Here is a 14703-nt window from a genome sequence, read left to right on the forward strand (position 1 = left end):
TTCTAGTCGGCTTTGCAGTGCTCAAAACAAAGTCATCCAAGTGCATGCTTCATGCTGGACCCACAGGGTGCTTGGTCCTACACAAGCCTCTTCTCCCCTCTGCCTCTTTACCTTAAACTTCCACATGGAACTGGGATGGGCACAACAGAGAGGCTGCAGACAACGCTGCTCACGCCACATGAATGGAAGGCTGCTATCTTTGAATCTTGGAAACAGTTTTTTGCCTCAAGGCTTTTATCTATCACTAAGCAACCTCTTCAGAAATCTGTGCCTATGCCCTTCTCAACAGTAAATCCCACACTGAAACTCAAAGAGCAGCAAACCTCTCAAGGGAATGGAGTGCATCTTAACCATCAGCCATGGACACTTCTCTCTCTCTCTTTCCCTAAATTGATAAAAAAGAGTAATTATGACTTTATGCAAAACACCCCACAGCTCTAAAGTGAATTCCATTCTGCCTCTCTTTTGGAGAAGCAGCTAAACCAAAATGAAGTGTAAGATGTTGGTGGGAAAGCTCATCCTGGGCTGGAGGTGCACCAGGAGCTCTTTGGTACAGGTTTTTAAGCACATGAAGCTGTATTTTTATCCAGCCTGCAGCACCTGGCCTTTGCCCAAATATCTGCCCTTTTATCAGGTGTGGCAGTCAGCTGCGAGGCTGCCACCACTCTGCCACCTGACTGAATGGCAAAAGGGAAGAGGCAGATCCTAAAGGTTTTCTAGTTCCAAGGGGAAGATCGTTTTTGTCCCCACCAGCTGGAGCCTGGTGTCAGACATGCCCTTGCTTCATTTATTCTCCTCAGAGGTTGAACCCAGAACTCAGAATACAGAATTAAGCAGGTTGAAAAAGACCTTAAAGACCCTCAAGTCCAACCTATCATCCAACACCATCTGATCAACTAAACCATGGCACCGAGTGCCTCATCCAGTGTCTTCTTAAACACCTCCAAGGATGGTGACTCCACCACCTCCCCAGGCAGCACATTCCAATGGCAAATCTCTCTTTCTATGAAGAACTTCTTCCTAACATGCAGCCTAAACCTCCCCTGGCACAGCTTGAGACTGTGTCCTCTTGTTCTGGTGCTGGTTGCTTGGGAGAAGAGACCAACCCCCACCTGGTTACAACCTCCCTTCAGGTAGCTGTAGAAGACAGCAATAAGGTCTCCCCCTAGCCTCCTCCTCTCCAGGCTTAACAATCCCAGCTCCCTCATTCTCTCCTCACAGGGCTTATGCTCCAGACCCCTCTACAGCCTTGTTGCCCTTCTCGGGACATGTTCCAGCATCTCAACATCTTTCTTAAACTGAGGGGCCCAGAACTGGACACAGGATTCAAGGTGTGGCCTAACCAGTGCTGAGTACAGGGGCACAATGACTTCCCTGCTCCTGCTGGCCACACTATTCCTGATCCAGGCCAGGATGCCATTGGCCTTCTTGGCCACCTGGGCACACTGCTGGCTCATGTTCAGCCTACTGTCAATCCCAGCTTGTCAGCCTACTGACAACCCCAGCTTGTCCTTCCTGACTTCAATATTGTGTCACATTTGGGCAGAGAGCAGCTACTACACAGGGAACTATGAAAGCAGGGGAGCCCAGGAGGCATGGGAAAATAGTTTAGGGGAAGCTGTTTTTACAGCAGGATGTGGTCATTTCTATTGTCTTATTACAACAGAGATATCTGGGAAGCTTCACTTTGTTTTCCCTATGTAAACATACGTATTTTAGCCTGATGTGCCCAAAAGATGCAAATACAGAAAATAACCACCCCAACCCCACACCACCAAAACCAACACTCCAGCTGTTTGCTCTTTTTGTACATTGCAACTGCTTCTTTTGCATGAATAGGAGAGCAGAGCCCTGTGCATGCAGAAGAAGGTTCATTGGTGTTGAAAGAACAAACACCCTGGGTTCCCTTACTCTCTGGTCTTCTGTTTCACATTTCTGGTTTGGTCTGGGGAAAGGGGTATGCTGGAGAGAGTCCAAGGGAGGGCTACCAGGATGATGAAGGGACTGGAGCAATGGCTTATGAGGAGAGCCTGAGAGACCTGGGGCTGTGTAGTTTGGAGAAGAGAAGACTGAGAGGAGATTTAATAGATGTCTATACATATCTGAGGATTGGGTGTCAAGAGGGAGGGGATAGGCTCTGCTCACTTGCACCTTGTGATAGGACAAGGGGCACAGGAGGTTCCACCTCAACATAAGGAGGAACTTCTTTGCTGTGAGGGTCCCAGAGTGCTGGAACAGGCTCCCCAGCGAGGTTGTGGAGTTTCCTTCTCTGGAGACTTTCAAGATCTATCTGGATGTGACCTGTGCTAAATTCTATGGTCCTGCTCTGGCAGGGGGGCTTGGACTCGATGATCTTTGGAAGCCCCTGGCAACCCCTAACATCCTGTGATCCTGAGAACAAAAAAGAAGCTGCCGTGACTGAACGTTTTTATGCAGTCATCTTAGGAGGACCCTTTGCCATATTTTGCTCCTGTTGTGTTTGTTTTCTCCAAAACAATAGGAGATAGGAATCACCAGTTCCCACACAACATTCAGGCAGCTAAAGTACCATGCTTTGATTCTTCAGACAAAACAGCAGCTGAGACTTGCCCACACTCAATGATTTGAGTTTGTGCCAACTGTATTTAGATCTATATAAGATGGCCCCATACCATCAGGGCTTTTTTAACCTGCATGACTGTTGTCCTGAGAATGTCTTCATGAAATCCTGCTGCAGACTGGGTACCACGTGGCTTACAACAGACAGAACATGGCAAGAGGAAATTGTGTGGCTTCATCCCCTCTGAGTACTGGCAGTGAGGCAGCACTGATGCAAAGATAAGCTTTGTGAATCAGCTGGAGTTCCATTTTGCAGCAGGTTGAAGCTGGAAAGACAGAGCATAGGCAGCCATCTGCACCAGAGCGCAGTGGCTGCAGCACTTACTGCACCCACTGGCAACTCCTGTTCTATCGCTCTGCTCACACCACACTACCTGGGCAGGACTCTAATGAAAGCTTTGAAATAAAGAGCTGTCAAATCCACAGCACATGCACAGGCTGAGCGAGCTGTGGTTGTTTAGCTTGGAGAAGAGAAGACTCCAGGGAACCCTGAGAGCAGCCTGGCAGTACCTGATGGGGACTACAAGAAGGCTGCAGAGGGACTGTTTGCAAAGGCCTGTAGGGGCAGGACAAGGGGCAATGCTTTGAAATGAGAACAGAGCACATTTAGATTGGATGTGAGGAACAAGATCCGCACCATGAGGGAGCTGGAAGACTGCAACAGGTCATCCAGGGAGGTAGTTGAGGCCCCATCCCTGGAGATATTCAAGGTGAGGCTGGACAAGGCTCTGAGAAACCTGGTGTCCCTGCTGCATGCAGAAGGGTTGGACTGGATGACCTTTGGAGGTCCCTTCCAACCCAAACCATTCTGTGATTCATGAACAACTGCTTCTAGAAGTATTTACAAGACTAGCAACATTTCTCACCCACAGTAACCTAGCTCTTATCAGACATACTTTCATTACTAACCTTTCAAGTCTGCACTGTGGCTTTCTCTGTATCTGCATCTTCAAGAAATCAGAATGCAGTAGTGGTGTGAATCTAAAGGATGTACAGAGGCCAGGCAGGAACAGGTCTGCTCTGAAGTGAATTAAGGTACTCGAAACAAAACTCATTTTCACTTTGATGAATTGAGGTATTTGAAACAAAAGGCATTTTCACTTCTTTGAATGGACAATCCACTTGAAAACTTCTCTCTCATGATTTGTATTTATCTATGAAGTTGATTCTGTGATGCTGTCCAAGAAAGTTAAAAATCAGCCAAAATCTGTCCTTTGCCGTCACGGGGTCACCTGTTTCCAGTGTCGTCCTAGCAATGGTCATCAGATATGAGGCAAGAGAGGGAGGAATTGTATTGGTTTCATTTCAGTTTCTGTCTTTTGGCAAGAGGCACAGTTCTGAAGAGCAATGAAAAGCTTCCTTCCTGTTTCCTCCTTGCCTCACTTCCCCAGAAAAAAAAGTGAAAATAAAATTTGCATGAAAATTTGAGTAAGACAAGGAGGAAAGGGGCAATGAATATGTTAAACTCAAACAGACTTTTGTCTCAGCTGTTACATCCTACCACACACCAAAGCTGCTGCCATGCTGCTGCCTACAGAAGGCATCACTGTTCTAGGGACACCAGCTTTTAGGGGTGGGTAACAGAAATGACTGAAAAATAGGTTCCTAGGTTTAAGCAAGCTTGGAATTGAGAAATGCTCTTGAGGATGTTTGGAAGAGGTGTAAACCAATAGAGCCTTACTGAGCTTTGGCCCATGGACATACTTCTGAGTAAGTCTAAATAGTTACAAAGATGGACATATTTTTGGAGAGAAGACAGGGGAGGAAGGGCAGAATCAAGGCAAAGATGACTGCACAGGAGACAAAAATAAGCAGTAAAGAACCTCACAATCATTAGTGGATGTATCAACTGTAGCTATTTACAAAGCCTCCTGGCTACTCCCTTTTCAGCTTCACTCAGTAATTCCAGCGTGACAAACACCTTGTCAGCTGCCAGGCCTTGTGCACAGGCTGTGTGATTTGGCTCTATCGCGAAAGTAATCCCTTCAAAACCCAAGAATCACGTCCAGGTGGCAGGTAAAGGGTTAATTCTGAACAACAGCCACGGGATACTTCATCAAGCCCCTTGCAAAAATGAGGATATTATTCTTTATTATGGTGCCCTGTAATTCTAAAGTAAATCATGCCAAGATATTATCTTGCACGGCTGTAGATCAGATATCATTACACAGGAGGGGAAAAAAAGCTTTCAGGCACTTACCTTATCCTCCAGCCGGATCAGTCTGGCTCCTACAGTGCAGTATCCTTTGTCTGTCCCTTTTTCTAAATAAAGAATAATAAAAATAGGACATTCACTGGCTGTGTAATAAGCTAAGAGTTTTATTTACAGTATTTAAAGAAGAAAAAAAAACACCACAAAACAACCAGAAAGAGAAGCTGCTAATAAGAGGGGAGGATAAACAACATGAACACAGCAATAAAGAACTTGTCCATGGGGTACAGAGTGAAAGAGGGGGAGGTTGGAGAGAAAGGAATGAGTTTGTCTAACTGACAAGACTGCAGGCTAAAGGGCAACCTGGTCCTTGGTAAGAGGTGGTCTGTGGACATAAACACAGTGTCTGAGGTACCATAGGATCATAGAATGGTTTGGGTTGGAAGGGACCTCCAAAGGTTGCTGAAGACAGCAGGGACATCCTCCACTAGATCAGGTTGCTCAGAGCCTTGTCCAGCTTCACCTTGAATATCTCCAAGGTTGGGGCCTCAACTACCTCCCTGGGCAAGCTGCTGCAGTTTTCCACCACCCTCATGGTGCAGAACTTATTCCTCACATCCAATCTAAATCTGCTCTAACTTCAAACCATTGCCCCTCATCCTGTCCCTGCAGGCCTTTGCAAACAGTCCCTCTGCAGCCTTCCTGTAGCCCCCTTGAGGTACTGGAATACCCTTGATCTTCCTTTGAGCTTTATGAAGCTGAAATCCACAGGTTGTTCAGAAATGAAGAAGTCCTTTAGGTAGAAGCACCAGATCTTCTAAGCCCAGTGCAAAGGATTCGGAAAGAACAGTTCTGTGGAAAAGCTTGTAGCACTGCATTTCTAACTCCTTCTGCACTGACACGTTTTTGACATCGACTCTCTCCTTCCATTTGCTCTGCTACCACCTGAATGCAAGGATTTCATCTTTCCACAAGCATTTTGGGGCTTATTCACAGGATGATGTATTCATGAACGATTGGCTGGATTACGATCACAGAATCATATGGAAACACAGAATGTTAGGGGTTGGAAGGGACCTCCAGAGATCATCCAGTCCAACTCCCCTGCCAGAGCAGCAGCACCCAGAGTAGGTCACACAGGAACACATCCAGGTGGGTTTGCAATGTCTCCAGAGAAGAAGACTCCACAACCTCTCTGGACAGCCTGTTCCAGGGCTCTGGCACCCTCACAAGGAAAAAATTTTCCCTTCTGCTCCTGTGGCACCTCCTCTGCTCCAGCTTGCTCCCAGTTCCCCTTGTCCTGTCCTTAGACATCCCTGAGCAGACTCTGGCTCCCCACACTGCTCTGCATATCTTTATCACCAGGAATGAGAGCACCCCTCAGGCTCCTCTGCCCCAAGCTTAAGAGCCCCAGCTCCCTCAGCCTGTCCTCACAGGGAGATGTTCCACTGCCTCCAGCAGCTTTGTGGCTCTGTGCTGGACTCTCCCAAGCAGTTTCTTGAGGTCCCTCTTGAGCTGAGCAGCCCAGAACTGGACACAACATTCCAGATGCAGCCTCTGCAGGCTGTGGGTATTTTCACAAAGGTATGGAGTTAATAAGTTTTCACTGTACCTGAGAGGAACAGGCCTGGCTTTCCCAAGGAATGGTCCAGTCTGAAAAGCAAACAGAGAATTACTAGCACTGCAATTACCAAGCAACTTAAATTCTCTTGCTAGGAAAACAGAGCAGCACAATTTACATGAGAATTCACAGTGGCTTTAAAGCTAAAGCAATGGAAGTCAAATCAGGAGCCTAGGAGGACTTTGCAGTGAGCTGTTTAGCTCTTTGGTGGGTTTGTTGTGGGTTTTTTTTGCAAACCCAAACCATACTATGATTATTATTTTCATAAGCACTAACATTTTATTTCTGAGACTTTCATGTTGTAACTAAAATACAGCTCTTCTGTGACACTTTAATCTAATAACAAAGCCTCTGCAAACAGAATGGCTTCATAGCAACGTTTGGAAACCTTCCTTGCACGCCATGCAGGTGGAGTTAATATCTACAGTGTTGACACAGGAGATTCCAGGAGGTTTTGTTTTGGTTTTTGTTTCATTTAAGGGCCAGAGGAGTTCATTCTGCTGTCCCAGCCCGCAGTATTAATTTGTAAAGAGAAGAGCTCTCTATGCTGAAACAGAAGAGTGTAGGTTTGTGGCAAAATGTTTCAGCTGCTACCCCCAAACTTGGAGGGAGCCTGTGCAGGGAGGAATGTGGGAAGGGGAGAATCCCCTATAAAAGAGGGAGCACAAACGGACCAGAGCAGACTGCTCTCAGTCGTGGTGATCCCCGGAGAGGGGACAGGAAAGTAAATCATTGTTTGAGAAGTTTTTGTTCCATAAGGAGAGCGCAGAGAAGCCCACTTCACAAGAGAAACTTCACACAGCATGCACCTTCATTTCTTTCATTGTCACTTGGAGGAGGAGGGGAGGAGAATAAAGGATAATTGTAAACTTGGTCATCTGAAGGGTTAAAACCGACTCCAGGTTAAACCCTCTGGATATTGTGCTCCCTGTCGTGCACGCAATTTCGGACAATTACTGTTCATTAAGAACAAATCTTTCCCAAAGCCAGCCGGCACCAGAGAAACAAACCTCTCTCTCCTGCAGCAGACAGACAGGGCCCTACCTTCTCTGAAGCTCTTTCACCCGGAGCATCATGTTGAGGTGTCCCTGGGAGTACTGCTCGATGACATCGCGCACGTCGCAGGGCTTGCGAGCTTGCTGCAGAAGGAATCACCCAGGAGAGGGAAGGTAAGCGCCAGGCAGACTTCAGCTGCACTTCGGACAGCCCTGCTCTCTGGTTTGATCTTCCACAGGTTATTTACTGCTCATTTCACAATGGTTGGTGCATTGAATAAAAGAAATATGTGGGCATCTGAGGGGTGGGTGTCAAGGTGAAGGTGCCAGGTGCTTTGTAGTGGTGCCCAGGGATCAGACAAGGAACAGCAGGCACAAGTTGGAAGACAGGAGGGTCAACCTCGACACAGGAGACACTTTATGGAGAGGGTGCCAGAGCCCTGCAGCAGGCTGCCCAGAGAGGTTGTGGAGTCTCCTTCTCTGAAGACATTGCAAACCCACTTGGATATGTTCCTGTGTGACCTGCCCTGGGTGCTCCTGCTCTGGCAGGGTGGGTTGGACTGGATGATCTCTGGAGGTCCCTTCCAACCCCTGGCATTGTGTGACTCTGTGATTGTAGGAGTGCATATCTGTTGTAGAGATGAAGCCAAATGACTCCCATTACTGTCAGCTGGAGTCATGTTCTTTCATACTGCACAAACTATCAGACTGTTGCAGAGTATTTAAAAACCACAAACCCAAGGCATCTGATTTATCTACAGCCAAGAGATATGATTCATTTAAACCCAAGATAGATTACTTATTTTAAACCAAGATAGATGTCTTATTTTAAAACCAAGATAGATGATTTATCTAAAGGCAAGATATATGACTTATTTAAGCCCAAGCTGTGTGATTTATCTGAGCCCAAATTACGTAATTCATCTAAGACTATCATGTGCACTATCTCTTGGCTCATTCCAGACCCATGTTAATCACAATGTCAGGGCACTGAACTACAGAGATAAGCACAGCTCATAACATTTAGACCCAGAATCCAATACCTCTAAAGACTAAAGATGCCTGGTGACAGGAATGTCTTTGCTTAACTAACTGGTAAGGGCAGATGCTTTGCATAAGCCTGAAGATTCCTGCATGCAGGTTTTAATTTGGGCATCTGTGCTGTAATGATGCTTAGAGGGTCAGATAAAAAGGGTGCAGTTCAAATTAATAAAAAAGGACAGCCAAAAAGAATGCAAGAGAGCTATACCCCTGCCACCTGCCCAGCTTTCCTGCCATTCTGATGAGAATCTAGATGCTTCTGCCAAGCTCTGCTTTCTTGCTCTAACTGCTAAGGCAGAGCTTTGAAACCAGGGCAGAGAATTTGCATCAAGGGATGTGCTGATGGGAAGTGCAGCTCAGTAACATCTTATCAAGTGAAATTAATGTGTGTGGTGCAATCAAGGGAAATTGTGTCCTTTTTTACAACACCAGCTTTTTGCAGAGCTGCACCAAAGCCAACGAGAAATGTGGGGTGAGATGGCTCCTTTTTGGCTCTGGCTCAAGAAAAGAGGAAAACTAAAAGGAAGGTAAACTGCAAATCTAGGAACTTGAAAGCATTAAAACAGCTCAGTCATGTTGTTGTCTGTTTCCACTCTGCCACAGCTCCAGCCAGAGTCATTAGCATGCACCACTGCACACATGCATTGAGCACCTACAGCATGTGCTGCAGTCACGCTTGGAAGGCATCCACAGGATCCTAGAAATTTCAAGTGAAAGCGTGGAGCTGGAATGGAAACAAATCCTGAGAAGTGAATGGAGAAGCAAAATGAATAAAAAAGCTCTTCTGACCAAATGCCATCAGCATTTACCTGGGTTATTACTGTCAGAGGAGTTCCTGGCTCTGTGAGCCTGCATTTGTGAGATGCTCTGCAGGGGAGGCAGGTTTCAGCTTTCAGTTTATTGCCTTCCCCAGCTTCACGTTTTGCAGACGCTGACGCATCACTATTTCTGGCCAGGAAAGCAGCCTATTGTCTTCAACCAGGGAAGCAGTGCCAGCATCAGTCTTTAGATGGCCTAGCAGGGGTGCTTTGAGAGCAGTTTGGCTAAATCCTCTGTCCTGTCCTTTGGACACTCTCTATTTAAACGCTGCATGGTGCACAGCCTAGAGAGATTGGGGATTTTTCTCTGCCTCTCCCCCTTCTCCCCCATGGGCTACTATGTGCATAATTAATTCTGCTCATACCAAATGAAATTTCTTCTCCCCCTCCAAAGAATTTCTCTGTCTGGTATCCCTTTTATCATCAGTTCTGACTCCTATGGCTGCAAAGTACAGTTTAGTGCAGGCTGCCTAAATCCTCTCTAAAGACCTTTCACTGTTTTTCTCTCCTCCTCTCTGCTTTTCCTACAGATCTTTAAATCTGAGCATCATATCTCCTGCCAAACTTTGGCACAATCTCCTGTCATGTTTTTTATAGGGAAATGTTAATACAATGCAAGTTAAGGTGGGAGGTAATGGGCTTCCAGAGAAGTTTGATAAATGTAGAACATAACTACTTTAGCTTTCATTCTGTCCATTTCTTTCATCCTGGCCATTTGGCTTCAATTTTCTACATTTTCTACATTCAGTGTTTCCAGAGCTTTACTATAAAACTTGAAATAACATTAGAATCATTACAGAGTCATAGAATGGCTCATGTTGGAAGGGACCTCAGAGCTCATCCACTCCAACCTCCCCACCACTTGCAGGGACACCTCTCAACTAGACTCAGCTGCTCAAGGCCTCATCCAACCTGGCCTTCAACACCTCCAGGCAGCAGGCAGCCACAGCCTCCGTGGGAAGCCTATTACAGATTCACCACCCTCTTACTGAAGAACTTCTTCCTCAGATGCAGTCTAACCCTGCTCTCCCTCAGCTTCAAAACATTGCCCCTTGTCCTGTCTCTAGATATCCTCAGGAAAGGTCTCTCCCTGGTAGCAGAGCCTTTGAACGAAGAAAGCCTGGACCTTCAGATGGAATTTGCAGGGTCTTTGAAAGTCAGGCCAGAAGTTAATTATTCATTGCCATGGCATCACTGGCACAGGACTGATGAGAATGATGACAACAGAATCACACTCCAAACTAGTTTTGTCATAATAGAAGTTAGATTTTCCAAAGCAGCACATTTGGATTGAGCACTCAGTAACCTGCCTGAGAAATTTCATTAAAGACTTCACAAAGACACAAAATTCCAGAGGGGAGATGCTCCGGGGTTCTACAAAATATGGCCTCTCTGGGACTTTCTGGGGAGCAAATTTGGAAGTGTAGGCCACAAATGTGAAAGCAACTTTACACAGCAGAGAATTCATCTGTCAGGTCTGTTGAGCTGTCAGCCACCCACAGCACACCTGGAGCTGAACATTCCCTAATGAGTTGGTAGATGGTCAGCATAAACCACCAATAATGGTGTCTTAGCAGACATTCCAACAGAGTCACAGAATGTTAGGTGTTGGAAGGGACCTCCAGAGATCATCCAGTCCAACCCCCCTGCCAGAGCAGCAGCACCCAGAGTAGGTCACACAGGAACACATCCAGGTGGGTTTGCAATGTCTCCAGAGAAGAAGACTCCACAACCTCTCTGGGCAGCCTGCTCCAGGGCTCTGGCACCCTCACAGGGAAAAAGTTTTCCCTTCTGCTCCTGTGGCACCTCCTCTGCTCCAGCTTGCTCCCAGTTCCCCTTGTCCTGTCCTTAGACATCCCTGAGCAGACTCTGGCTCCCCACACTGCCCTGCACATCTTTATCACCAGGAATGAGAGCACCCCTCAGGCTCCTCTGCTCCAAGCTCAAGAGCCCCAGCTCCCTCAGCCTGTCCTCACAGGGAGATGTTCCACTGCCTCCAGCAGCTTTGTGGCTCTGTGCTGGACTCTTCCAAGCAGTTCCCTAAAGTCCTTCTTGAGCTGAGCAGCCCAGAACTGGACACAATATTCCAGATTCAGCCTCACCAAGGCAGAGTAGAGCGGGCAGGAGGACCTCTTGTCCTACTCACCACACCCCTTCTAATCCCACCCAGGTCTATAAGGTAAAACAAACAAAAAACCAGAACCCAAACAAACCCAATGCAGTAAAACAATGAGACAGAACCATGCTGACTGCACAGACTCAGAAGGTTTCACATCTCCATGGACTGTTCAGAGTTCTGCCCACAGGATGAAAACCTCCGCATAAGGCCAGTATGAGACTGAGAGCCTAAACAGTGCCTTTGAGTGACTCCAACCTCATGCACGAAGAGCAGGTCCCTTCCAGAGCACTTCTAGCATCCTATGGTTAAGCTCAGGAGCTGTAGTCATGGTTACTGATGCTGCTTACCTGAAACTTTCTTCTGGCTACAAAGTACTGCATTCTCCTGATGACTTTCACAGCTGTTCCATGCGCTTCACTTAATCTGCCGAGAGAGACAAACACAGTCTTACACCAGTGAGGGGACAATAAAATGCAGGAAAAGATGCAGGAAAAGCATCTTCCTGGTAGATGTTGACTCTAAGCACCAGGAGCTACATTTTTTGCTTTATGTCTGCAATGCCAAACTGCAGAAGAACTGTGTCTGTGCATGTGGAACCTGTGTGGTTGCCATACTCTCTTGTAACTCTTTTTTATCCTTAGAACTTTGTGGTCCTAAGGATAAAATACTGATGGGGCATGGGAGCAGGTGAACAGAGATCATCCATGTAGAGGGGATTAGCCACGATTACTGTCAATCCACATAACTGGCATCACTTCCAAGGATGTGAGATGTTCTAGACCCATGACTGCCTTCCTCGTTTGGCAGCTGTTGAGTGCTTGCCTATGAGCTCTGCTGCACAGAAACCTCTCAAAAGTACTTTGGATTTTCTAGGAAGGAAAAAGACATTGTTTCATGCCTTTCACACCTAGAAAAAACAACAAACACAAAATGAACCCTCCTGTGTGGGTGTGCAAAAGCAGAGTTGGACAGAGTGTACCTGAAGCTTCCCAAGAGCCAGCAGTGCCCTCATGCAGCCCAGAAGGCAGCTGTGTGCTGGGCTGCAGCCAGAGGAGTGTGGGCAGCAGGGCAAGAGAGGGGATGCTGCCCCTTGACTCTGCTCTGCTCAGACCCCACCTCCAATCCTGCCTCCAGGTCTGGTGTCCCCAGCAGAAGGACACAGAGCTGTTGGAGTGAGTCCAGAGGAGGCCACAAAGATGACCCAAGGGTTGGAGCACCTCTGCTGTGATGACAGGCTGAGTGAGCTGGGGGTGTTCAGACTGGAGAACAGAAGACTCCAGGGAGAGCTTAAACCTCTTTTTAGCCCAATACACTCATCCTGCTAACCCTGCTTAGATTTCAGTCCAAACCTTTGGATGAGGCAAAATTCTTTCAGCCTTCGAGTGTGTGTCTGTGACATGGCAGAAGCACACAAGAGGAGAGAACAAAAGGCCAGAGGTGCTGTAGATGATGCTTGGTCATCAGAAACACAGGACTGCTTGCAGTGAATCTCCTATTATCTTTAGATGTGTACCTCATGAAACAACAGCCCATGGGGGTGTGCTGGACAGCCCATTGCAACCACTTTAACTCATGGCATTTTCTACCAAAACAAGACAGAAATGGACAGATCTTCACAGGTATTGTGGTGCCTAACTCCCACAGAGCTGAGCATTTACTTACTGGCTGAACATGAGCCATCAGTGTTCAGCCTCCCCTGCTAAAGCAGGTACACCTAGATCAGGTTGCACAGGAACATGTCCAGGTGGCTTTTGAAAGCCTCTAGGGAAGGAGATTCCACAACTTCTCTGGGCAGCCTGCTCCAGCACACTCAAAGTAAAGAAGCTGTCTTTTAAGTTCAGGTGAAGTCTCCTCTTTTCTGGTTTATATCCATTGCCCTTTGTTCTGTCACTGGGCACCAGTGAAAGGAGCCCAGCCTGTTCCTCTTGACCTCCACCCTTCAGATATTTGGATGTATTTCTAAGACCTTCTTTCAATATCTCCGCTGTATCATTGTTGTAGGGGGCAGGGTTAAAAAGGAGCAGGTGGAGGGCCTGTAACCTGTGTCTTAAGCAGTCCCCACCCTGATCCAATATTAAGTAACTCTCTGGGAAATCTTCTAGAGGATAAAGGGAGGAGGCACCTCTCTTTGCTGGCTGCCTTGCCCTTGCCCTCTGCAGATTTTCCCTGTGCCCATGTGGCTGCAGGGCCCAGTGGGACAGCTGTGTGCCAAGAAAGCACCACAGCTCCAGCTCTGGTCCTCTGCTCATAGCTCACTGTGAGGAGTCACTACTTTTAGCTCAAAACACTTGGATGCATTTAAGAGCTTTTATTTTTAGCTGCAGAAAGGTGGTGGCCTAAGCCAAAGAACTCAGCATTTTCAGTTGAAAGGAACTTGAATCAGAGGAGGAGAGAGAGCTGATCAAATTCAAAGCAATGCTATCCACAGGGATTTTTTTCCCCCTTTATTTTTATACTCCATTCTGTTTGTAAAAAGCTTGTTTTGGCCCATGCAGACCTACTCTTTTCTTCCCCTGTTTTTTTGGAGTCTGATAACTTTCAGTTTAATGTCCTTTGAAATAGCCAAGGAATATTTTAAGTGAGAACCAGATACAAAACTATGCCCAAATGCAGGGAAAAGGAGAGCCATTGAAGACCATGCTGGGGCACGGCTCAGGACTCCTAACAAGCCTGCTCCCAGTGGGATGCAGCTCTTAGTGCAGAAGCATTCTATAATGGTGGGAAGGACTTCATTCAGGCTGAGCTGTGGGATTGCTGCAAGTAGTGGAACTGGCACTCCAGGCTAGTGTTCCTGCTGTGTGTTCAGGTGTCATGAGTTAGAAGTTGCTCTGCTTTGAGCAGGAGCTGTACTGTGTCCAGTTCTGGGCCCCTCAGTTTAAGAAGGACATTGAGCCACTTGAACGTGTCCAGAGAAGGGCAACGAGGCTGGGGAGAGGCCTTGAGCACAGCCCTATGAGGAGAGGTTGAGGAGCTGGAGTTGTTTAGCCTGGAGAAGAGGAGATGCAGGGGAGATCTTATTGCTCTCTACAGTTTCCTGAAAGGAGATTGTAGCCAGGAGGGGGTTGGTCACTTCTCCCAGGCAACCAGCACCAGAACAAGAGGACACAGTCTCAAGCTGTGCCAGGGGAAGTTTAGGCTGGAGGTGAGCAGAAAGTTCTTCACTGAGAGAGTTGTTAGCCATTGGAATGTGCTGCCCAGGGAGGTGGTGGAGTCACCATCCCTGGAGGTGTTCAAGAGGGGATTGGACGTGGCACTTGGTGCCATGGTTTAGTCATGGGGTCTGTGGGGACAGGTTGGACTTGATGATCTTTGAGGTCTCTTCCAACCTTGGTGATACTGTGATTCTGTAACAGAAAGGC

At 47.1% G+C, this 14703-nt stretch overlaps 1 protein-coding gene across 1 annotated transcript in view; it reads right to left on the reverse strand.

Annotated features, from left to right (window-relative positions):
• The window catches only part of LOC137453274 (potassium voltage-gated channel subfamily KQT member 1-like), a 374577-nt gene that overhangs the window by 189713 nt on the left and 170161 nt on the right, over positions 1–14703 (reverse strand). Inside the window, exons 12-15 of the mRNA XM_068162391.1 lie at positions 11692–11767; positions 7416–7510; positions 6363–6403; positions 4799–4860 (exon numbers count right to left, since the gene is read on the reverse strand). Of these exons, the coding sequence (XP_068018492.1) occupies positions 4799–4860; positions 6363–6403; positions 7416–7510; positions 11692–11767 (274 nt within the window). The remainder of the gene's footprint in view (positions 1–4798; positions 4861–6362; positions 6404–7415; positions 7511–11691; positions 11768–14703) is intronic.

The sequence above is a fragment of the Melanerpes formicivorus genome, unplaced genomic scaffold (genome assembly GCF_026170545.1).
Source record: "Melanerpes formicivorus ecotype bairdi unplaced genomic scaffold, bMelFor1.0.p_v2 SCAF_64, whole genome shotgun sequence".
Lineage (NCBI taxonomy): Eukaryota > Metazoa > Chordata > Aves > Piciformes > Picidae > Melanerpes > Melanerpes formicivorus.